At 40.3% G+C, this 27,033-nt stretch overlaps 1 protein-coding gene across 3 annotated transcripts in view; it reads right to left on the reverse strand.

Annotated features, from left to right (window-relative positions):
* STX1A (syntaxin 1A) overlaps positions 1–27,033 on the reverse strand; it is a 51,264-nt gene extending 24,231 nt beyond the window's left edge. For all 3 annotated transcript variants that reach the window (XM_053457251.1, XM_053457252.1, XM_053457253.1), the window contains exon 1: positions 26,850–27,033. In XM_053457251.1, the coding sequence (XP_053313226.1) occupies positions 26,850–26,879 (30 nt within the window). In that variant the 5' untranslated portion in view covers positions 26,880–27,033. The remainder of the gene's footprint in view (positions 1–26,849) is intronic.

The following is a 27,033-nucleotide window of genomic DNA, read 5'->3' on the forward strand; positions in this document are numbered from 1 at the left end:
TGGGGGATTCAGGTGAATCTCTCCATGCATTTGGGAACAACAAAAATGTATTTTGTTAAAGTGCATATGATGACTGGAGTTTCGCTTTAACTGTCATGCATTGATAGTAGGGCTGCAACTAACGATTATTTTAATAATCGATTAGTTGGCCGATTATTTTTTCGATTAATCGATTAATCGGATAAAAAAAAACAATATGCAAATTTTTCGTTTATTTAAAATAATTTAATGAACTGGATGTTAAAAAACAACTTAAAATTTACATTAACATTCTTATTTTGTTATGATGTAATAAAAAACAATATTTTCAAAGTACAAGAACCCAAACACAATATTTATGAAACAAAATAACCCCAAACATTCTGAAAAGAGGTGGACTATTACTGTTCAAGAAACTTTGCCCCAGCCCTGGCACTTTGCACCCAGCACTTTGCCCCAGAACTTTGCACCCAGCACTTTGCACCCAGCACTTTGCCCCAGCCCTGGCACTTTGCACCCAGCAAGCACTTTGCACCCAGCACTCAGCACTTTGCACCCAGCCCTGGCACTTTGCACCCAGCACTTTGTACCCAGCACTCAGCACTTTGCACCCAGCACTTTGCCCCAGCCCTGGCACTTTGCACCCAGCACTTTGCCCCAGCCCTGGCACTTTGCACCCAGCAAGCACTTTGCACCCAGCACTCAGCACTTTGCACCCAGCCCTGGCACTTTGCAGCCAGCCCTGGCACTTTGCAGCCAGCCCTGGCACTTTGTACCCAGCACTGGCACTTTGCACCCAGCACTTTGCACTGTGCCCCTGCACCCAGTCTCCAACTCTGCCCTGCACCCAGCCCTGCCCCCACATTCTGCCCTGCCCCCACACTTACACTCTGCCCTGCACCCACTCTGCCCTGCACCCACACTCACACCCTGCCCTGCATCCCCACCCCCACTCTGCCCTGCACCCAGTCTCCCACTCTGCCCTGCACCCACACTCACACCCTGCATCCCCACCCCCACTCTGCCCTGCACCCAGTCTCCTGCCCTGCACCCCCCACCCCCACTCTTCCCTGCACCCCCACCCCCACTCTGCCCTGCACCCACACTCACACCCTGCATCCCCTGAAACCCCACCCCCACCCCACCGTGGACCCCCACCCCACCGTGGACCCCCACCCCCGCGAACCGCTCTGTGCGAATGGAGCCACTCGCACAGAGCGAACCGCTCTGTGCGAATGGAGCCACTCGCACAGAGCGAACCGCTCTGTGCGAATGGAGCCACTCGCACAGAGCGAACCGCTCTGTGCGAGTGGCTCCATTCGCACAGAGCGATTCGCTCTGTGCGAGTGGCTCTGTGCGATCTGTGCACATAGACATGAAGAATACTTACCTCCGGAACGCGTCACATCCGTCACGTAGCTAGAAGGCGGAGACTGCAGAGCGTGTAGCAGAAGCGGGGAACGCTCGCGGAGGTAAGTAAAAGGAGCCGAGTGCTCCAACAACGAATCGATCACTCGATTAATCGATAACGGAAATCGTCGACAACGATTTCCGTTATCGATTATTATCGATTTTATCGATTCGTTGTTTCAGCCCTAATTGATAGGTTTACTTCCATAGAAACTGAAATAGCTTCTTACTATTATTTATACATGCCAATCATATCCTGAAGCACTTCTTAAAGGTTTCGGTGATTTTTTTGTCATTAAGCATTCAGGAGGAAAACATACAGTATGTTGACAGATCTACAAAGGTTTTTTTTGACTAGAGAGTGACATTAATGTTTCGGTTTAAGGAGAAGCGTACTTTTGAAACTGAAATACGGTAAATAATTATTAAAAACTAAATAAATACACACAGAAATGAAGAAGGCACTTAGAAAGAGAAGGGAATTGGAAGTGATCTCATTTGAGGCTTGCATGCCCATACGTAAATGGCTTTACACCAAGCTAGTTGCATCATCACCACCGCACACTTCTTATGGATATTAGAATATACCGTATTTGCTCGTCTTATATTTGGTGTCGTCTTATAATCAGACCTCAAATAGGTCTGACTATGAGACGACTAAGATCCAGATCCCTCGCAGAGCTGCAGGGGACCTCCTGTCTCCACCCCCCCCGCCTCACTTACCGGTGCTTCTGAGTCCCCAGTGTGTAGCCGGGGCAGCGTGTAGAGCTTTACGCGATTCACATACACAACTTCCGCTGCAGCCGGGAGGAGGTGCGGCTAGCAGCAGGGGTTGTCTGCGTCCATCGTGCAGACCTTCCCCGACTGTCAGAGAGAATTCACCGCACCTGACAGTCGGGGAAGGTCTGTGCGATGGACGCAGACAACCCCTGCTGCTAGCCGCACCTCCTCCGGCTGCAACGTAAGTTGTCTACGCGAATTGCGTAGAGCTCTACACACTGCCCCAGCTACATGACAGGGGACTCTGAAGCTCCGGTAAGTTTGGGGGGGTGTTAAACGGGGGGGGGCATAACGCATTTCTGTAGGCAAAAAGTGCTCTGTGAAATGCCTTTTAACCCCCTTAATGCCTCTCTGCCTCCAGAAATGCCTTTTTAACCCTCTATACGCCACTCTGCCTCCTGAAATGCCTTAAACCTCCCTATATGCTACTCTACCCCATAATATGCCTTTTAACCCTCTAAATGCCAGAGTGGCATATAGGGGTATAGGCATTTCTGGAGGCAGAGTGGCACATAGGGGGTCAAAAGCCATATCATGGGGCACAGTGGCATATAGGGTTAAAAGGCATATCATGGGGCACAGTGGCATTTAGAGGGTTAAAAGGCATATCATGGGGCACAGTGGCATATAGGGGGTATAAGGCATTTCTGGGGCGGATGTGCATAACTGGGGGGTCAGGTTGGAAAATAGAAGGAAATAAAACCAAAATATTTTTCTCAATCATAGCTTTTATTAAAAAATTGTTTATATGAATTAACATTTACTGGTAAAACTTTTTTCCTATATATCTTATATTCAGGCTGTCTTATATTCAGGCTTTTTCTTTTTTCCTAAATTAATATTCAGATTTGGGGGGGGGGTCGTCTTATAATCGAGCAAATAGGGTACTATTAGAGTGCCCAAAAGCGTCGAAATGGAAAGGAATCAGGATATATTTTTTCTTAATTCCTTTCAAATAAATGAATAAGTATGATGTCATCTGGCTCAACACAGATCCCTAGGATATTTTGCCTTTAGTTCTCTTTGTATTTGTGTTGGTCATACACATTGTTCACAACTAAAATTCATATCAGACGCTTTCAATATGTATTTGAAACAGGCAGCCCTACAAAATAACACCCAGGGTACCAAACAGCGCATAATGTATGGGCGGAATACTTGGATGCCTTGACATGATCCACGGACATAAAGGTGGCGGAGTGATGACGCAGTCCTGATATTCCCAAAGAACAGCAAGGACACCTGGCATATCTGTTCTGTTCTTGTCACTAACGAGCATAACAGGTTAAACATATATATATATATATATATATATATATATATATATATATATATATATATATATATATATTATATATATATATATCTTATATATATATATATCATTTATCATATATATCATATATTTAGGTATATACCGGTATATAGTATGTAAAAAACATGATTATGTAGGCGCATGTGAAAACAGCATTGATGCTCATTAACTATGAGGAACTATCAGTGGAAAAAGTCATTAAAGCCTCCTTGGAAACCAAACATCTGGTTTTACATTAATAAAAAATACTTCATGCATTTAACATGATCTTAATTACACATCAAGGTCAGAGGGAGACCGGATAAGGGCCCACAGCACAGCCACACACGTTCAAGCTGTACGAATCGCGAATGAATCATGCTATGATCAATTTTATTTTCTCAACGTAATATTCACAAAAATAAAAATGGTAAAATAATAAGAAGGGGGGGGTATTATCCAAGAGGAAATCTGAAATGTTCGTACTCTGCTTCGGTTGTCAATGAAAAGCAGATTAGTCGGTTTTTACTCTTTTAGCCAAGGTGAGGTAGCAATCAGACACGCAGCCGGCTGTAATTGCACAGCTGTATCAAAGCAGAGCCATGTCTCATAGACAAAGGGTGATAAAGCTTGGGAATAAAGCGTGATGTCAGACCATTGTTAAAGGAGTGGATATGGATGCCTTTTTTCCCCTCAAGCATTAAAGAAGCAAGCTGTTAAAAGGGATACCCCAGCTGTCATATATACTTTAATGCATATGATAGCTGGGTGGTCCTCTTACATCTTAACTTGGTCCCCAGTGTATAATCCCCATCTATGCATTTGTGCATTTACCCAGCTACTAAACTTGCGGAAAATGTATTCGGCAGCTACTGAGACTGCAGAAAGCGCTTCAACCAGCCAATAGCAGTGCACAAAAAGGGACAACGGAGCTCTGACGCTGCAGCTTCTCCTAAAGTTAAGTGATGAACCATGTAAGATCTAGCACATTTTTTCATAGTTTCTTGAATCTTATTGATAACGTTTCTTAATATAGCACCGACAGTTCTACTCAGACTTTGATATAGTACATTAAAGATGGCAGACTCCTATTGACAGACCAATATTTAAGGCATGTGTTCCCAAAAACACATCCTTGTGCGGGCTTTATGAAAATCCCAGACTGGGTAGTCAAAAACTTGGAGTTTTCATTGTAAAGGGGACTGGAGAATTGGCCACCTTGCTCTCCAACTGCACCACCCAAGGGACACACATGCATTATTTGTATAGCACTCACGCACAAGCGCCAAACAAATCATCTCTCTGGGGCTTACAGTGTTTTATATATATATATATATATATATATATATATATATATATATATATATATACACACACACACATATACATACACACAGTCACGCAGCCGGCTGTAATTGCATATTATATATATATATATATATATATATATATATACATACATATACATATACATATACATACACACACACATATGCATACACACACAAACCAATAAAAACACCCATGACACAGCATAGCCACAAGTGTAAGAACGGACGACTTACAAACTAAAAATGTTTGTTTGGGGTTTTATATATAAAACATGTTTCTGGTGCATACGTTTAAAAAGTAGTCTTATTGCCACAGCAACCAATTGACAGAACATTTCTGTCAATTTGTCCAAGTGAGAAGCCTACTTTTTAAACTTTCCACCGCTATCATGTTTTATACATAATGTTTCTTACAGTCCCAAGCCAATTAAATTATTTCTGTCCGCTATATCAGCCAACACCATCTGGCACACCTAATTGCTTAATTATTATAATTTAGTTATATAGTGCCACCATATTCCACAACACTGTACAAAATGCTCAATCTAATTATTTCTTATTAAAGCAGAAAAAAGAACTATGAATACATACAGGTTATAGCAGCGTCTAGTGAAAAATTATAACTGGTTTATTCCATGGCATTACAACCCATTATTAACTCTAGAGATAATTCCCATGATACTCTGCTGTTTAAATAAATCTCCAATAGAAAACCACAAATAACAATGACGTGGTTGCTGATTGACATGCGAGTTCCATAATGCAACAGACCAGTGTGAGATCTGTCAGCCATTTTGAACTCCCAAAAGACTCGAGAAGATCCATTACCTACAGCAGTATAGGCTGGGAACAGGAGAGCTGAAAATAGTATAGTAGTGCTCCAAAGGGACAATTATGGCTGTGGAAAAAAAAAAAATCAATGCTAAAAAGAATTATCACCCACAGCTGTTCCTATAAATGTCAATGACAACATCACAAGGATATTTTATTTCAGCTAATTAAACTATATGCATGCCTCATTATCTACCAATCACTGTCTGTAACTTTGCCTCAGTCTCTAGAACTAAAATATATTCTCTCGTTATTCCATTTATGATTTTTCATTAACGTTCGCTATGTTTTCTCATTGGATGTAAAAAAAAATAAAAAAATAATAATAAACAAATTTTGAGATGACATTTATGGCAAAGAAAGGCCTATTAAAAATGGAATTCCCATTATAGTATCTTGTTACTACTGCGTTTAGAAAATAGAAAGTTTGCTAATGTGTAATAGCTTACCGTAATATGGATATAAGAAACCTTTGGTCTCTCTTTTACCCTTTAAGTACTGGGGGCCTACACAAATGTTTCCCCTGTGATGCCCGGCCAAGTTACATTTAGCTTATAATTTACAATAAGCAGCTTTCACTTAACAAATGAAAACATATTTTCTCAGGATGAGTTATGCATTTAGGTAGATTGCACACGCCACCTGTGTAGGTGATAGTACACAATACAACATGTTGTAGACACACAAAAGGGGTTCAACTTTCATTTTATTCAAAATCTCCCTCTTGCTCCTTTGTAATCCATCACGAATGCACCTGCTAGACTTTTGTTCCTCACCCAACGGTTTACCGACACCTCTCAGTCAGTCTTTTTACTGTCCAGCACTCCAAAATACGATGGCGCTATATATAAAATAATAATCTCGCATCACCTTCACCGTCATTCTGACTGAAGATAATAAAAGTTGCAGTAAAAGGTAAAACAGCTTAAAACAATAAAAAGATAGAAGATCTTACAATAGATCAGCTGTCGGTAAAGCACTTTTTTTAAACTTAGGTTGCTATGGTAGCAAGCAGCCACTTTGGTTGTCTACACCATGAACTGATCCCTGTCTAACTACAGAAATCCGATTTCTCAGTCCTGCCATTTCTTTACTGTTAGTGAACCAACCAACCAGGAACATTTTATTCACTGCAAAGTACAATTATACATCAAAGACTGTTGGTTGGTTCAGAAGCCGATTGCCAGGCCCACTACACTAAAGAAGGTTTTTCTGTAGTGTAATGTCACCACGCACAAGACAGGCGGTAGGATCCTGAGCTCCGCTCTGCCAACCATGTATCATATACTGTGCTCTTTATGACACTATAAATAATGGTTACTTATTTTTTTTAAAGTCAGACCTTCACTATCCAATTCCATGAGAACGGGCTACTGAAAGGAACGTGTACAATACTCACTGTAAACCCCCTCCAGCTTTCTTACTTTAGCTAGGTAACACCGCTTCTGTGCCTTCTGTAAGATTTTGTATTTGGACAAAAAACAAACACGAGGCCTTAGTACTGTAAATTTGGATTTAAGAGTAGCCACTGTATTCTCGGTGGATTAAGCATGGCTAAACTTCAAGCCATTACATACACAATGGGAAGTTGGAATTGAAGGCAGACGTGTCCCTATGTACAAAGCAACAACGTAGTAAACTGCACTACTTTCTGTAACAGGGAGAAGGAGAACATGACCTGTAGGATCTTCCATCCAATCGTACCACCAAAACAACATGTTAAAATCATTTCCATAAACACATAAGCCATATATCTACCCTGCAGGGGTTCAATAAGGAATAAAGATGGAGTGACTTCCAGAAATAAAATGAAACTTAATTAGAAGTATACGAATATAGTTTGTGTGTCAATATCGGTCTATAGATGACACAGGTAAGATTTTTCATATTTCCTATACTTCACATGGTTCCAAAAGGATTTTTCAGATGAACCGTGTATCTAACAACCAATCTGCGGATCACTTACAAGGATTTCGAGTTATTAGGCATTTAGTTACAAAGGAAATAAGCATCAAAAGGAGAGAGACCGAGCTACTATGCACTGCAGTATTCCCCAGTGAAGAAGAACAGCCCGTGGTATATAGAGGACCAGAGAGAAACTGTCATCAAGCTATAGATGTTGTAGGAGGAAAGGCAGGGAGGCTCCCACCTCCCTTGCAATACAACAAAAGAATTGCTGGCGTGAGAGAGCAGAACTGACACTGTCATAAATCATCCTATCTAAAGGAGCTGAACTGCAGATGAATCTTTCCTCCCACTTATGTGTCACTGTGTATGGAAGGCATGCCAGGGCAGCCTGTTACACAAAGGAGAGAAACCAGGAAAAACGCTAGTCACTGAACAGTCACAAGCAAAGCCGCAAATGCACTGGAGACAGCGTCAGCCTCCCCCTCCATGCAATTTCACAGACAGACAATTATCCTACACTTTGGGTTGGGCAACTCAAATGCTTTTTGAAAATTCTTTCACGTACAGGGACGGGGCCCAGATCGGCCCCTGGATTCCCACTTCACAATGGACTGGTTACAAGAGAGGTCTCCCCAACTGGCCTAGTTACACTGTGGTTGCTGTGCCGGATCAGCATAGCCTCCAGTAAAGGCACTGCATTTCTTTTAGACATGGGGCACTTGGGACCACGAAGGGGGCAGCGGCTGGGGGTCACTGCAGTATGTCAGGCCTAGGGTGTCCTCAAAAGGTAAAGACATCACTGACTCTGCCTCATTAATATTTACTAACTTATATAGCATCATCTTATTCTGTAGGGCTGTACAATAGGTCAACAGGGCATAACAAGTTGTGCATCACGTAACATTCTGGACTTGCGGAAATGAAAAGCATGAGGATGGCCATGCTCAAACGAGCGTTACAATCTTCAATGGGATGCTGGCTGTGCACCATAAGAGATGCAGTAAAACAACAATTAAAGAGATGCTGATGCCCAAACCAGAAATCTATGTAATTAAAATAGGCAATAATTACTTCCATTTAAGCAAGGGCGCGTTACAGTGCGCCTTCTAGAGTTAGGAAGCCCGACACAGACCACTTAAAGCATGAAAGATACATTGTGGGTAGCTTAACTAACCCTTAAATGCCAAATACTTATAGAGTGGGACCCTGGCGTCCGCTCCAGAACACTTTTCAGCAGGGGAGCCAAAGCTGGACAGGGGACAACCAGGCAGCACTGGAACTTTAAGGCTGCCGATGGCTGGTTATGAGAGGTCGCATGCTACGTTTTTATGCTCAAGCCATCTCAAAATCAATGCGTCTAATCAGATGAAATACAACCAGTAAAAATGTGAAGTTTAATAATGTATTAATAGAGCCACAAAAGTGTGCAAATTGTTGTAGGGTTAGAGTTGTTATTTCTGTATAATCTTGTATTTGTGGTGATTTACGGTACAATTAAGACTCTTATAGTTACATAAAGTTGGTATTAAATTAAATTATGATTGGTAAAGTCAAGGTAATACAATTTTTACAAGTAATACACTTGTAAAAATTGTGTTGCACAGCAAAGGGTTAAATTGTTCCTAGTACACTATATTACCTCTGTGCACGCGTGCAGCGTGGCTTTTATAGCTTCCTTTACGCATTACATATCTAAAATTGAGTTTTATGGTCTAGATTGTATGTGTAAGTAGTTATTTTGCCCAATATTTAATAGTTTACTAAGATTTCTTTTCCATTGGTCTCGGTGTGGTTGACAAGCACGCTCCATCCTAATTAGCGGCAGCAATCGTATTAAAAGAAAGACATATTTAAGAATCTTATGTTTCTTTTTTTATAATATGCGTTACCAACATATTTGCCAGAGGAGACAAGAAAAAAAAATAAAAAAAAAAAAAAAGGTGAATATGGGTGTCTTGGTAGTGAAAGAGTTAAGCCTGCTGAAAAGCACGCTGGTTAAGGCTGTCTTCAAAATGAAACGCCATCTGTCCTGGGGAACATCTGGTGTAGGTTGCCGCCCATCCTTTCTCTGGACTTGTGCTGCAGGTGCTCAGAGAAGCTTCACCTATCCAGGCAGACACTAATTACACACAGGTAACAATGTACAAAACAGCTTCGTTGAGTCTGCCACGAGAGAAGCTTCATTCCCTCCCCCATCTTTTTAGTGATAGGACTACCTACCTCAGAACAGGCATTCTGTTCATACCTAGGAACATTCTAGAGGTCTCCAAACCAGTTCTCAAGACATGATAAAGGTTCAGAATTAAGAAGTTACCCCCTATAGGTTCATAAGAGCTGGATGGTTGGTGTGCCTTTTAGACAGCGTTGGGAACCACTGTCTTTAAAATATTACCCATTTTTTAATCTACTTCATAAGTTCGATTTTTCAGCTGGATCATACATGGTTGATGTCCCATTATAGACAATTTGAAGGGGTTACAGTTGCAATACATCACATGGGGTTTTTTTGGTTAAACATTGAACGTTATGTTATACATTGCACACTGCCTTTCCAAAAGCACTGAGCCAAACCCCACTATATATGGGACATCAATGATGTCATACACACCTTGACGCATAATACCCACTAACAGCCCAGATCAAGGTGACCTTAGTATTGAAGCCTTATAGAAAACTAATGAGCGCGTTGGGCCTTTTATTGTGCTGATCTATTAAAGTGATTTTAGCTTTGATAAACATTGAAAACACTGAAAGAGAATCTGCCGGCAGATAAGTAGTCTGCTCATTTCTTTTCTTAATGTAAACACCTCAAGCCTCATTTGGCCATTGGTCTTGACTTATATTCAGGATATCCTTATACCATGCGTGAATTACAGTGGAATAGTTTTTAGAGGTGCTATAGCTGTTTTGAATGTAGCATTTTCCATAATTGCTCTGCAGCCACTATAGTCTTGGGGTCTGCGGGGAAGGCTTTCCAATTTCTTTATGCCTAGGAATCCTCTCAGATGTAGATCCAGCTTTGAATTTTCATTTAGCTTGGTTTCCGCCTGGAAACATTTCTGCTGATGATCATGCTCATACTAACCTTCATCCTGTACTTCTCGGGCATGTCTCTTACGGCTGCAGCAGGATAAGAATCTTTGCAGTTATTAGTGAGAAAAGCCGCTTACAGAGCTTTAAGTAATTAATGCAATTAATAAAACAGAGGTATAAGCACACTGAGAAAACTCTTTATGCCTTAGGTGGAAAAAAATAGAATTTAGAAGCCAAGTAGATGTATTTAAGACACAACATGATTTGTTTGGAAACCAAGGAAAAAGCACATCCATATAGCTCTCAATAAAATAACAATTCAAAAAAATAGTCTTAGGGGGTCATGGCTTCATAGACTCAAAACTTTTGTATGTTCCGTGAAGTCAACAGGAAAGGACTGTGCATCTGTGTACTAACTACCCACTGGTCTGGGCTTACACAGAAAGTCCATGCGCAGTGAAGTTGTGGTACCACTAACCGTTACGGTGCACAGTCGCTGACTGTAGGCTGGTAGCCTTCCTATACAGAGGTCGAAAGCTTTGCTGCTACTGACTTTCAAAAAGGTTTAAGGGAGGTCTGGAGGACTCCGGTGTAAAGTGATTAGGTTAGAGAAGGAGGAGGATAGCAGGGTGGATGTAAAGGGAGAGAAGGTAAGCAACAGGAAATAGTGGTGGCATACATTTGAAGAATATGGGAGAGAGAAGAAAGTAATCTTGGAAATATTGGTAGAGAGGAAAAATAAAAAAGCCAAAACTTTTTAGGCTGGTTATTTTAATGACGGGCTAGTTAGATTTTTTTTTTTTTTTTTTATATAACGTCTGGTCTGCATACACGCATCGCACATGGAATATCGGATTACAAAATCCAACTGCAAAAAGGAGCGCTGGTTTAATATTAACGTAGTTCTTGTTGGCAAACCCGTACATTAGCACAAAATATTTGGGATAAAAAGGTATGCCTTCACTTTACTGATGCGTCATCAGAATTATTAACCAATAATGAACAAAAAAGGGATGCAATGGACATGAATTCATGAATCACACTCTCTCAATCCCTGGAGGCCACCAAAGGGCTCGCTGCTCTCTATAGCATACATACTTTCTTTTATCCCTTCATAGTCAATTGCACATACGAATGTTTGTCTGCCCCAGTTCTCTGCCATCATTGTGCCACCCCCACCGCATCTTGTAATGGAATTGCAGCCTTGAACATTGAGAGCCTGCAGGATCTCTGCTAACCACACAGGCCTCTCTTGGCTTTCAGAAAGATAGCAGCCTGTGACCTACTTCTGGACTGCAGTGTTTCTGAAATTCACTGAGACAGGATCCTCCTCTAGAATCATCCCCGTGCGAGCGAGCACACTAAGCATACTAACAGGGTTTAAAAAGGATGCTTAAGTCAGGGTTCATCAACCTACATCCTTCCAGGCGACTACAACTTCCATCATTTCCATCCAGTCCGACAGGAACTGGAATCCATGCTACAAAGAAACCCAGGCAAGATAACACCACCACGCCATAAGGACTGATGAAGGACAGAGACTAGATTAGCATTAACCCAATGCATCCTGAAGAAGCAGGCAACATGCAGGTACACAAGGAGTTAATAGACAAACTGTCCTTTTAATGACCTCTAACTGAACTAACAATAGCAACTGGTATGTTTGTCTAATTTATACAGGGAACGAACAGTGTAATTTCTATTTTCATTTATGCAATTACATTAGAACAGAGTTTTTTAAAAAAATGAATAAAGCTGATGTTACAAAATCAGACTAAAAATACAATACATATTATATATATATATACACACACACACACACACACACACACACACACACACACACACACACACATATACATACACACACACACAGAACACAAAAATAGGCAGAACTATAAAAAATAGTACTCGGTTATTTTTGTGCTATTTGCGGTCAGATGAAAGAAAGTAAAACGCAGGCTTTGATGGAGCCCTTGTAAGGTGAGTAATTAGATAGGGGTTGAGTCTGAACCTCCCCCAGCTGATCTCCCGCAGTCTTGTGCTGACGTGCTTTATATCCTGTAGGACTCAAACACAACAATCTGAACTGCTTTCTAGCAAAGCCCTATGTCATGGAGAGAAAACTCGGTGTATATTACTTTGTAATATACAGAATAAGTACCTTATACAAAATACATTCTGAAGGCATCGATGGTATAAATAATAAGCACTAATTGAGCGCTGTGTGCTCCCCCCATTCTTTGATCTGGCACATGAAATTGTGCCAATGTGGATGGGTTCAACCATGAAACAAGCTGCTAGGGGAGACCGAGACTGCATTGGTAACCCTTTAACATCTATGCAAACATGGGCAGGGATCCATTGGGTGGCAGCCACAGGAAAGTAAATGGGTAAATAAAACGTGGCTTTTCACATAGTGAATATAAGCCTAGTAACAACACCGATTAAACCAACAGACTCACACGACAGCAATTTCAGAACCTCGGACAGCTATTTTGTATGTGGATAGGGATTAGTTACAAAGAAACACAGAATTCGACAGCAGATATAAAGCATTCGTCCCATCTAGTGTGCCAATTGTAAGAATACCATCTTAATCAGTCCTTGAACTTGTCTTCAATTCAGGATAGATTTATGTTTAAATTCACTTACTGTATTACCACTTCTGATGGAAGGCCGTTTCACTTATCTACCACCCTCTGGGTGAAGTAAAAACGTCCTTACATTAAATCTAAACCTCTTACCTTCTAGTTTTAGACTATGACCTCTGGTCCTAACATTTCTCCCCCTTTGAAGTTAACTTCTGTACAATTCATGTAAGTATTTAAATGTTTCTATTGCATCTCCCCTCTCTCTCCTTTCCTCCAAGCTATACATATTGAGATCCCTTAGTTTCATGATCATTTTTGATCCCACAAATTAGTAGCCCTCTTCTGGACTCTCTCCAAAATGTTTCTATTCTTCAGCAGATGTTTAATTCGTTATTTAAAAATAACTGTAGAATTCAGGAGCCAGACAGGAATATTTAGGAGACAAGGAAGTCAAAATGTTAAGTAAGAGCTTTTAGCAGTGTAATTATTTTGGGCATATTAACTTTACAGAAGACTGTTGCTGGGTAAGCAAAGTGAAGATGGTATATGCCATCTAGTTATAATAAAAGGGACACTATGGCCACCGTTTGTACTTTAATGTATAGGACATCTATGTCCCCTTTAAGGAAACCTTTTAATTCTTTGCAAATGCATAGCCCACCAGCTTATGGGAGATGGGTTCAGCTAAACAGACTTCCAGATTGCCAGGGTGCATGCGTTACGCTCACTGCCAACCAGTCACGTCAAGTAGGTCTTTTATATTTATTTCTTTAAGCTAAAGAATGAATGGAAAAGTATTTGAAATGCATTATTTGTTGGTGGGGCTGCATGGGAAAGTGACATGGTCCCTTTAAATCGATCAACCCAATGACATAACTATCCAAACCCAGACAGACTTAAATGCATAATGACAGCGTGTAAATGTATGAATGTACATACATAAATATATAATGAGCAACAGAAAAAGTAATATACACTTAAATATTAAACGTGATCCCTACTCAAACACACTGAAAACAATGAGTATTTATCTGCCGAGCTGTTGCCGGCACCTTGTCGGACGGTAGATGAGAGACTCAGTTAAAAAGGAAGCATCTGTTGTGAGCAACAAGGAGATTTTTGTTTTATGTGCTTTAAATATTCGTTTACATCATACATCGATCCTGGATGGGATGAGTTTGTCACATAAGAGGCTCTCATTGTCTTAGTTTGGGGCTCAAAGAAAATAATTAATAATGTGATGGCTCCATTAGTTTTGGAGATCATTTAAAGTACACATTCACTTACAAAGAATATTTATATTTATATTTGTTTTGCAACTACTAGCATCATTCATCAGTATTGCGCTTATGGCGTAGGCATAAGGTTATCCTGAACATGAGACAAGACCGATTAAAGTTTGAGGTTCTCACTTTAAAAATTGCCGGACTAGATGGATATAAGTGTAACAGCAGAAAGTAGTTGAAGCAAGGGGAACATGGTGCGAAGGATGTCCCAACGATGATGACAACGCTCCTGGTGAAATTGGTAAAAATCGAAGCCTTCCTGAACATGATCTGTGAACATTTGAAATCAAGATAAACGTTATCAGATATCTACTGCTGCTTCTGATCCTCCTCCTTGTACTTCAGTGTTGGCAAGAAAACTGAATGCTGAAAGCATTAATTACTCTGTGGCCAACAAACCCATAAACCATGCTGAGTAACAAAAAGCTGTCTTTGTGTTGTAGGTGTATGTTCCAGCAGATCATAAGAAGTTAGAAAGATCCCTGGGCAGCTTCAGCAAATCAGACTGGAATTAACTGGGTCTTCATGGAAAATGAAAATGTCACGTTTTGCTCACCATTAGCTTACTTAATTTGTTGCATACAGTCACTGAACAGATAGTAACGTTGGCCTTCACTGATGGGATCTAACAGGATTGAAACAGGCTGTTTGTAGGTGGAAGTATCCAGATTGTGCAGTTCTACTTTACTGTGTTCTAAAGCTAAAGCTGGGAATGGCTGAAGTCACCCAATGATAGTGGCCAAACATGCAAAATAGTTGATGTAGTCAAGTCCAAATGGAGTGCACACACAGGGACAAGTGATTAAACTAGCGTATAAGGCCCTCATTAAAATGGCATTCCAAAAATATCATACAAATGGCTCCCAATCTGTGCATTGTTTACTATGACCTAACAAGTTACGCATCCTTGACAGCTGCTTTTATAACCTCTAATTTATTAGTGGTAAACTACTTTAAGTAATATTTGTTAGTAACGTATTTACGAAAGAAAAATTGGGGGACATTAACATACTGTGATTTGTCTTCTTAGTCAATAGTTCAATTTTTGTCAATATATGCTTACCTTGTGTTGATTTTTTTTGTTTTTGAAGATGCTGCTATATACTACACCTAAGTATCTACAAATTAAAGTGACAATGACAAAGTATTAATTAAACATGGCTATGGTTGTATGAAAAACAAGGAGTTAAGGTAACATAGGATTAAGTGTTTTCACCCTGCATGCTATTAAGATAAAGTAAGGCTCTTAGTCAGATGAGCCATCTTATCTGGCAGCCTTATGGTTCTCCCTACTACAAATCTCTGGAGTTTTTCACTAAAGAATGGAGTTCTCGGGGAGTTCACGCAAGAGAAAATATTTAATCTCCATTCAAAATGTCAAGGGTAACTGCCAATATTTTTTTCTGTATATTTTTAAGTAGAGTACCTTGCTGAAGAAGAAGAACTGGATAGACACAACACAAATCAACTTTCTAAAAGAATACAAGACCAAAGACATCCCCCAATGAGCATAGAAACAGAATTTTTGCAGACTCAGCTCGATAAGCTGTACTTTGCCAATGACCTTGCACTCCTTCCACACAACAAACAGCAGATGGAAAAGGAGACCAACACAGCAGTAGCCAAGCCATAACATCCTCAAGATAAATTTCATCAGCAACGACCCAGCAACACTAAATGGAAGCCTCTTGGAAGAAGTCCAGTCCTTTACCTATCAGGGCAGCACTGATGTAGATGTTAAGGCAAGGATTAGCAAAGCAAAAGTGGCCTTCTTAGAGCTCAAGAGCATCTGGCGCTCTAAAGAGGGGCAACAGAGATTTGACTGTTCAATTTCACAGTGACGCCAGTCTTACTCTATGGAGCAGAAACCTGGAGGACAACCAAAACAACCATCAGGAAGGTCCAGCCCTTCATCAATAGGATTCTCCAGATCTGCTGCCCAGACACCATCAGCAAGACACATCTTTGGGATAGAACTTGCCAACTCCTAGCAGAGGAATAAATCAGGAAGAGAGGATGGGGGTGGACAGAGACCACTCTACGCAAGCAGCCAACAATCGTCATCAGACAGGCACTAAAGCAGAATAGAGACCATCCAAGAAACACCTGGTGACACCAAAAACACCTCAAACCAGCTAGGCAGAGTAGCACATGAGAGAGGCCTCTGGAGAGATATATTTGCGACCCATAGCCTAGCAGGCCTGATAGGCATAAGTAAGCAAATAACCTAGCAATGTGTGCCAAGTAGGTAATTATTATTTGAAGTAGAAGGGCAGAAAAACAGGCATACATTTCTGCACGGGTGAACATGCATGGGGTAACATGTAGTATAGTAAATCCAGTGTTCACTACAAATGACCATCCCCTTTTGAGATGGGCTTCGGACTGTAAGGGAAGCTACTACCATTATCTAAAGTCAAGGACCCAAAACATCAAACCCTTTGTCGAAAATAAAGCTGTTTGATGCTATTTGCAGCATCAACATGTATGCTATATTGCATGTAACGTAATCGTGCAGTGTTCCAACATCAAAGAGGCTTCCAGGTCACAAGCAGGAGAGGATAATGGGTGGTTGAGTATGCGCATGACATATCGCTGGCTCATTTGTGTGCCATCCAACACTGAAACATCCATTCTGGATTCAAGCTTTTCTACCTATACTGTATTTGTTACATCCAGAGTTAAAGGTGCATTATATTATCCTAAATGTAATAATGCCTAAATAAATAAAGGTATGTCTGCTGAAAGAAGTCTTTATTATTCAGTTACAACTTGTTGAAAAAAAAAGTTATCACAAAACAATAAATCAGACTGCAGCTGCAAGATGGAATACAAGATGGCTGCCACCTGTAGTCTAATACTGGTAAAAATGGGTCACAATAAGCAGCATACTTTTCAGAAAATTTTTTTTTGGGGAAAACACTAAATGTATTTTAAAATGGGAGAAATCTGTAGTGTACAGGCAGGAGAAAATGTACAATACATTTTCTGTGTATTAGATTCTACTTCAAATTATTTTTGTGTGAGAAATTCGAATCAGTCTTATCTTGAGCAAAATCACATTTCAGGAAAATGCGTATGCAAGTTTTAAATTTTTTTTGCTAAATAATTAAGAGTGTATACTATAAACCAATAATAAAATAGTTACATCAAACGATGTAAATTGGACTGGGTTACCACTCACAAAATCTGAGGTTCTTAAACTTCCCAACGGAAAAATGATATTCCATGTGTATTCCTGTATTACGGAAAGGTTCTTCACAATCACCAACCTCTGAGATCTCATGATGGAAAATGAAGTCATGTGATGGGAACTGCATATTAATTCCAAGAGGTTAATACTGCATGACTCGTGAAGAGCTGCTGCTGATTTACCCACTAATGCGTCCTGCACACGCAAAGTGTTTAACGGCATCAGCACAAAAAGCCATTGCTAGGAATATCGAACTATTTTCACTCTTCTGCTTGTACATTTTCATATACTACAGTGTCATGTATCCACATTTTGGGACCCAAATCTGTTTGCCTCTCTTTCCTCCCCAAATTTGCTAGGAGCCCAGAACAAGCGCGACAATAGCATATATCCAAAGTGTCCTGGTTTTCGGACGCTGTCAGGCCAGCTGTCCTGTATAGCTGCTCCTCTATCTAGTTTTTGCAAGCAGCCGAGAGCACGGGCTGGTTGAGGAGATCCTCTGATATTCCCTAACCAGTGGTATCGCCAAGAAGGCCACTAGGGCTGAAGCCCGAATCTCAACGTAGCCCCAAACATGGAGACTCTTCAAACCACACCAAGTTTTCATCCGGCCTGCAGCACTATGAGCTGCCACCAGTAGGCCGCCTTACCTGGAGCCGGTCTTGAGGCCAGCCATCCCAAACTTGTATTTCTGCAGCCGTAAAAGATACATCAAATCCGGTGTGGCATTAACGTCCAGACACGCCGAGCAAGACCGCATCCCAGACCTGCAGCCAGACTGAGGGACTCAATAGCAGGCGACAGGAAGGGGAGATCAAGGCATGCTGGGAGAGGGAAAATAATTTCATTTGATCCATACCCACAATCCAGGGTTTGTAAGTGTTGCTCAGTTGATCTATACCTGCAATGCAGGGTTTGCATGTATCATTCACATGCAATCTAACACAAACACACACACGTTACCTTTCCTTGGAGTTTGTATCCCCTCCCTTACTGTAGTGAAGATGCATTAACAACAACTATATAATATATTTCTTATATATATATATATATATATATATATATACACACACACACATATATACATACATACATACACATACATGTATTTTTTAATGTGTATGCCTTCCCAAGAGCGTGAGCTTCTTTACTCCACGGCCATGAAATCTGGTATGGGGCCCGGATCATTTGGTGACCTACCACCACCCCTGACTGACCCAGAAAGCGGGAAAATTGATCGTGGTCTGAGCTGTTGCAGAACAGACCTCCATCTCAGTCCCCATGTAGCCACAATCTGAAGCTGACCACTGAAAAAAGTGGCTCTTAGGGTGACATGTGTAGGCGGCCATGGCTCCAGCTGCACCTACTACCCGGCTCCAGCAACCACTGGTGTCCCAATTTGGACCCAATCATGTGTATTTAAAAAGCAAGTAAATATTACAAACAATATCTAGTATTCTCCTAATACTAATACCTTAATCAATTACATAAGTCTATTAAAAGTCTTTGTAAAGCCTTGCCTAGTAGCCACGCCTCTACCCATACCTTATAGAGTAAAGGGTTAAACATATAGCTATACAGATCTTTGTGCCTAGACATTGTATGGGTAAACCTCCTTCCCCCCAATCCCCATGTGAGATATTGCTGCCTGATGATATTCATAGCTTAATTCAATCAGATAATTTGCAGACAGCTTCAAATCAATAATAAAAAAAGAACACCATTCTTAACACCTTCGACAGATGAGGCTCCTGTTGTATGGTAGGGGATCAACAATTTAACAAAGGTATGGTTATGTAAGCTGTATAATAGAAAGGAGCACCATTATTTATTTTTTCATTTAGATTTTATTGGATTGTAAGCCATATAACACACTTATTGGTTGGACAACACCAATGTGTATCAAAATAAAATAATAAACCATTGTAGAAGAGGGATTGTCTGATCTCTCAGTTGAGAGAAGTCATATTGGCTTGACAGTTACCAGCTAGCTTAACATATAGTGCTTTATATAACAAAGTAACATGGGAAGAGGCTTTGGTTAATGTTTTATAGCATCCTATAAGGTTCCTAAAGCTACGTGAATGCTGGTTAAATTGAGGACAAGCCAAGGCAGAAGGCCATGGCTCCCAGATCTACAGAAGGGTTTGAGGTGGCATGGACAGAGTTTTTAAAGTGTCCTCTATATAAGAGGAGGTCTGTTCATGTTATCATACATCCTTGAACTGTAGTAAAGGAATATTCATTAAGATGTTTTAACAACAGTACCAACATTTATATTAAGAATTCTATATTTTAGAAATCATGCGCGTTAAATGAGTTACACTTCACAAAGTCTTGGTTTAAGCCACAACTGGATGAGCCAACGTAGGCTTGTCAAGAGTGGAGGAGTTCTTGACTGAGCACAGCGGTCTCAAACGACTCCTCTTTCACAGTATTTCGGTCCTTGTGAGTACTTTCTTATATGCCTCTTTATATTGTGGGCGAGTCTGACGTGGTTCTCAGGCAGCTGGGCAAGTAAAGTTTGGGCCATACCATGTGCCGCCTCTCCCACACCTCTAATTTCAGTGCACTTTTGTTTTCCCTTTACCATTATTACCATTAGTGGCAGCTGCAGACATTTTCCAAGGCCTCCACCACTGATTTTGTGAAATCAAAGCTGCCATAGATGTTATTGACTTGAAGGACATCAGTCCTGAGATTATCAAACCATAAATGACAGCTCAGGGGCCAAATGTGACCTTTTTACCCTCAGTAATGACTTAAATAAATAAATCCATGGTGATCACAGCTTGAATGTTTCAAGCCCATGTGTCCCTTTGCAAGGTACAGCTATTAAGAATAACATTTTAAGAGATAACCCTATATATGTATTTATTTATTCATATACCACATAGCTTAGCTTTCAGCAAATCAACACTGCACCAGAATTACAATCCTCTTATTCCTGTCTTGTTGCGATTGATGGGACAGAGATCTACATACATTTTCAAGACTAGGGATTACACTGCAAAGATTGCTTTTTTCATATTCAAAATGACAGTGTGGTTTAAATGAGACTGGGAAGGAATAAAGAAAAAACTGTAATTTAAAAGGGGCTGCGTCATTCATCATATTCAAAATACCCTCAAAAGATCAAGTCCAACATAACGCCTTTAAAACAAATGTGTTTTTGTGAGCCGTTGGCCAAGACACAAATGTCCTGTGAGTTTGTGTATTTGTTTAGCAGAGAAGAAGATGCCTGATCTTTGATTTTTCAGTCCAACTAGGCAATTCAGTTGTAATTAGCATCACCCCTGAGAGGAGATCTGTGAAGTCTGCGGGGCCTGCCACCAACCCAGCAAGCAGATTTGACAGTAATTTTAGGGATGGCTCTTTCATTGCTTGTCGTGATGTGCTTCCCCGCGCTGTGTATGAAAATGACTATTGATGTACAAGTGACTGATGTGCCCTCGCGGTGTTCTTACACTATACGTAAAGAAAGAAAGAAAGAAAAATCCGGTAACAAAAATAGAAGACATGCCTATTCACTGTGGAATAAATAGCAGTTGCCAAAGGAGCTTAAACCCCCCCCCAGAATTTTACATACGAGTCAGCACTGCCGAGGCTTGTTCATATTCTTTAATATACTACAAAACTATGACAAATGTATACAGGTATCATGGGAAAATAAGTAAACATTATAGAAAATAAACATTTTACACAAAATATCCTAGTTGCTGCTACATTATAATAAAATAAAACAAAAGGTCTAATAATTGTTATCAATCATAGCAACGTTTGGACAACTTGGCTGTCTGGGTTATGGATTCTTTCGTCATTTCACCAGGAGAAAAAAAAGCTGGGGATTTCACTTAAACAGATACCCGCTCAACAGCCTACTCTGTGAACCTCTTTACACACAGTGCTGGACAAGCAACCAAGACGTTCTACAATCAGGCGCTGAATAGGTTAACCAGGAGCTGACATCTGGAACACAGATACTAAGATCTTCAGGGTCCTGATCTGAGAATAATTTGGTGTATATCATACATTACATTCAAAATTACAGCATTCCCTGCTGCCTTCCACAAGTGGTAAAATTAAAATTTTTCTTATATATCATAGATTGCATGATGTGTATAATTTTTTTTATTTTTTTTCTTTATCTCAGAAAGGCAAAGCTAATTGGAGTAAAACAACTAAATGTAATTGAAATATAAATATAGAAATTGTGGCTCAAGGCTTTCAGATCTATTGTACAAGGCACACTTCAATTGCAAAATTTTTATTAAAAAAAAAGTGCATTTAATGGAACTGTAGCAGAATTGCATTTACCCAGCCCAATAGTAAAACAACCCTCTATTAGGCAGTCTATTAGCCTATACGTTAAATAAGTAATCAATTTGGGCCAGCTGCTGGTTGACAGTGATGAGAGTTTCAGTCCACCAACCATTGAGAATATAGATTAACTATGCCTGTCCTAGAGGAAATGATGCACCAGCGTGTCCACGGGACATAATCTGCAAATCACCGCTTGAATTAAGCTCTCAGTTAAATATGCCATGAAGCGTTCTTCCTGTAGAGATCAACTGCATTTTAATCACAAGAAATAATTTCTCCGATAACCGAAGTCTACTCATTCATAGTACATGACTAAGAAAACCGTCAGATATGCATCGTTTGAACGTCAGATCCCCAAATCCTTCTCCAGTTCGTGGGAGTCCCCCCCTCTATAAAATGATACGTATGCATATACAGCACCAGTTCCTGAGGCCAGTAAATAGGATCATGCTAATTGCATGTTTAATGGTGCAGAAAATTAATCGGAAATCTCGTTATATGTGCGTATAATTTAAAGCAGAGCACCAACAATACAGAGAGATGCTTCACCTCGGAGGTTTATATTCACTAAACAGACAGCTTAAGCAGCTATGTATTATCAATGGCTAACCCTAAAATCACACAGAGGGTTTTTACAACTCATTGTTTAGTGAGTAAGTGCCATATGTACACTAGAGAGAGGCTAGGTTTCCACTTGGGTTTTTGTCCTGCGTTTTTTTCTTGATGAAAAACGCCAGGAAAAACGCCAAGAAAACTGCCACTGCATTTACCTGCGTTTTGGTGTTTTTTCTGGAGTTTTTTCTGGCGTTTTAGCCTTTCTGTGGAAATTGCTTTTTTTGACCTTAGGCAGTTTTTCCAGCCTTTACAAGTTAGAAGTTTCACCCAGCTAAAAGGGATCAGGATAAATGGCAAGTATCTGCCCTCTCCTGATGTCATTTACTTGGTAGACCCTGTGGTTTGTAAGGCATGCTTTATTCCGAATGTCTGCTCCTCTGGGAAGATTGGCCCCCAAATGATGGTGCAAATTGTTTGCTTTTGGCACGCAGGATCCAGTTGATGCGTTGGGTATGTTTGTTTGTAATGGCATGTTTGTTCCAAATGGTGTAAAATTCAATATGAACCAGTCCAGGACTTTGTTTTGTGTGAAACTGTTTGTTTTCAGCCTATTTCTCGTAGGACACACAGATACTGGGTCCATCCTCTGCATTGTAACTGTGGAAAAAAACGCCAGAAAAAACGCCAAGGCAATAAACCCACATGGCTTTTTCATGGCGTTTTTTCTCTCCCATAGACTTCTATTGGAGAAAAACGCCAAGATTTCTTGCAAAAAACGCCAGAGTGTCAACATGCTGCGATTTTGAAAAACTGCCACAGAGCCCAAAACAGCAGAAAAACGCCAAAGAGGACTGAAAAAACGCCAAACAAAAAAACGCCAAGTGGAAATGGCATTTTGCGATTTCCTATTGAAGAACAGCTAACATCTGGCTGCAGCCGTTTTTCACTAAAAAAACGCCAGGTGGCGCTATTGGCGTTTTTATGGGCGTTTTTAGCAAAAAAAAAAACAAGTGGAAATCTAGCCAGAGTCTAACTTCAGCATGCTTAATCTCTTTTTTCTGGTGGTCCTATACCAGACCCTCTATGCTACTGTATAGACATTGCCAGTTCACAACTGGTTGCTGCTACCATTAACTTCGGTGAGAGTGCTACACTTCATGTGCAGGAAGCATACTTAGGTACACTTCCTGCCTTCGGCAGATTTATCCAGGGGAGGATGAAAATGAGACAGAAGTCTTATTTTCTAGCTACAATACTAGCAACACTACAATACACATGGAGAAAACTGTAGTGCAGTCCATGTAAAATTAAAGTGGTTTAAGGTAGATCCAGGGGCAGATGAGGGAGCAGCCTTGTGTCAGGCTTAGGACATTGCTTCTCTAATATATACACTACATTCTACATGCACTTTCTTAGGAGACATGATTTCCAAGCTCAGGCCCACAATCAGTATACAGCATTCCCATTTAAAATCCCCGAAAGCACTGATAACAATCACTAGTCCAAGATATGCATGATTACGGCTGGCGGGCGTGTTTACTACCAAAAGCGACATGTTTGAACCATCATCACAACACTCTTCCAAGGGGCAGACACAACTAATAATTACAGACAACACAATATGTACGCCTGTACGCCTAAATCTGGTGTGTGCCCCGTAACTATCATAACACCTGTTACTTGCGCAGAAATATTAGTCAACCATTATGACATCTGTACAGCATTACTATAGTCCTAGTTTTGAATTATGTCATTTCTTGGCATTACAGACACCTGTTCCATTACAGTAGGAATGTATCATTGAAAAAGCAAAAGAATACAGCGCTCAAATGTGACCAGAAAAAAGAGAGTTGTATAATAGCCCCACAATAGATAGATAATAAGAAACCAATAAGTGAAATAACATCAATTATATTTACCAGTATATATACATACATATATATATATATATATATATATATATGCACACAAATAAGGGCTAATATAAGGAAAACAGTAACCAATAAAAGACAAAGCAGCTAGTCTTGATAAATACAGATTCTCCAAAAAGGTAGAGAAAACCTATAAAGACAAAAAAATAAAAGACTCAAAAAGACAGCGCTAAAAAATATATAAAATAATTGACATTTTTAAATGATTTTATATTTATTTTAATGCTGTCTTTTTTAGGAATGTATCATTAACATCAAAGGATTGTACCATTATGCCAGTTATAGGCGAGTAATGCTGCAAGGACTGCTCAAAATCGGTTTGAGTAATTTGGGCAGAATGAAAGAAATATTTATTACAGTTAAGGTGACCCCAACAACTTCTTTACGATCACAATCGTAATACACATATATATATGCAATTGATTACCATTTTCAATGTATCCCAAGTCATTCTGCAGCAAAAAGGCATGATTATTTTGCATTGAGCCCAGGGCTACAAAGAATAAACAGTGTCTACTTAACATAAAGCATTAAAAAAAAATCAAATTTGTGGTCCTTTTGTGCCGCTATCAATTACCAACCCACAAGAGCATTACACCATTGCGCAACACAGTAGGTAATGGCATAATGCAACAGTCCAAGGAAAAAAAAAAAAAGGTATGGCGCCCCCTGTTGCTGCTCATTTGTTACTGCTGCCTGAGGCTATTTGCTCTTTAGAAGGCTACTCCCAGACAAGAACCATTATATTGTTAGGTTAGTTACAATTGAGGATCTGTAACTAACACACACACACATTAACATATATACATATAATATATATATATATATATATATATATATATATATTATATCTCTATATAATCACTCTTTTACTTAAGACCTGTGGGCTAAAGGTGGAGAGCAAGACGCCGCAATCTAGTGGATTGAAGAACTACAGTGCTAAAGTACATTAATACTAACGAAATATCATCTCGTTCTAAGACATAGAGCTTTTCCACCCCATGTGCAATTTAAATAGGTATACATACACCATTCTACTGTGTTCCTACAAAACGTGCTCAATTCATTTGTTAAATACAGCCCAGCCAATAACAATACAGATATTCTCATATTAAATTCGCTTAACCTGCTCGAAAAAAGCACTTATGAATACATACCGCTGACGGTGTAACCTGTGCTTTATTAATAAATGTACAGTTCGGTGCTGTATTCCCTGATTTGTGGCAGTAATTGGGCTGCCATCGGCTCAGCGGGCAAAAATAAGTGTATAAACCATAGTCTATAGAAGGAAACTTCCAAAAGCTGTAACAAGCGAGCGAATAAAACCCATTACACGGCAGACATAATATCACGCGGAGTATTAACCAACAGCCAGCCGCCTGTGTAATCACAGATCCATGCATGCAAACATTGTACTGTCATTTCATGGAGAAGAGATATTTATGTGCACAGCACAGATGGTATAGCTGTGATTTCAAATATATAGGGCTGACGGGAGGCACCAGACACAGCATGGAGGATTTAGTAAGGTATGTGGCTCGCGGACAGCGTCGGTTGACTGGCATCAAGCGAATCGTGCTGTATTCCTGTAGGGATTGTATTGGAACACCTCCGAGTGCCAGGCAGTTTGCCAATAAAATGGTAAAACATGTATTTTGCCTTTTTTATTTTTTTTATTTTTTTTTGCTACGGTGTAACTTATGTGTTGGTATAGCAAGCTGTGGCTTTCTACGTAATTTAGTTGAATAATTGCAATTAAGTTAAATACTGGGGGGGAAAAAGGCTTGATTGAATTAAAAGGTGAGATGAGCTCTATTGTTTCACTGTTGCCTGTCACAGAAAGTCAACTGGTTTGATCAACAGGCATTGTCCTGGCAATGCACAGGGGACTGGCAGTAAAGGGAGATCTGTTGCATTAGCAGCCAGATAATGTTGGCAGTGTACACACATCCCAAGCTGTACCCATTGAATTGCCGATCACTTATTTAGATCACTGCATACACAGTGTGGTAAAGAGCTCACGTACGACCATTTTTAGTGCCAGATGGTCAGTGTTAAGCAGACCCCTCTGGGATATATACACATATATATATTTAATGACTGGCTTAATGTATTAATTGGAGGGGGTTACCAGTACATTTTTATTGTGTTTAACCCTTTGGATCGCCTCTCTGATTCACAAGGGTGAAGGATACTTAGTGTTCGTTCTCATGTGGCTACTGGAATTACTCATCTATAACCCCGCACTAGATGCGCAGCACTCTACTCGGCGCTGGACGTGCCTTAGATAACGCCCTGCTATAAAATCTGGCCCGAACACCCAACATGTCATCGATTCTAATCCTGCATCAGCAGCCTCTAAGGACGCAACAAGTAAATACTAAGTGATGGGTATACTCACAGCACGCAGCTCCCGGGTGCGATCCTTCATCCTGAGTCCAGTGACCACACAAGGCGACGATCAGAGCTTCCTGGAAGCAAGAGACAGATCTCCTCCACACCACTGCCTGGGTGACTGTCACTGTCTAGCTGTCATATGTTCCAGAATTACGCGAATACATGTGAGTGTGCGCTATGATGTAATG

This window comes from Spea bombifrons, chromosome 2, assembly GCF_027358695.1.
Source record: "Spea bombifrons isolate aSpeBom1 chromosome 2, aSpeBom1.2.pri, whole genome shotgun sequence".
NCBI lineage: Eukaryota > Metazoa > Chordata > Amphibia > Anura > Pelobatidae > Spea > Spea bombifrons.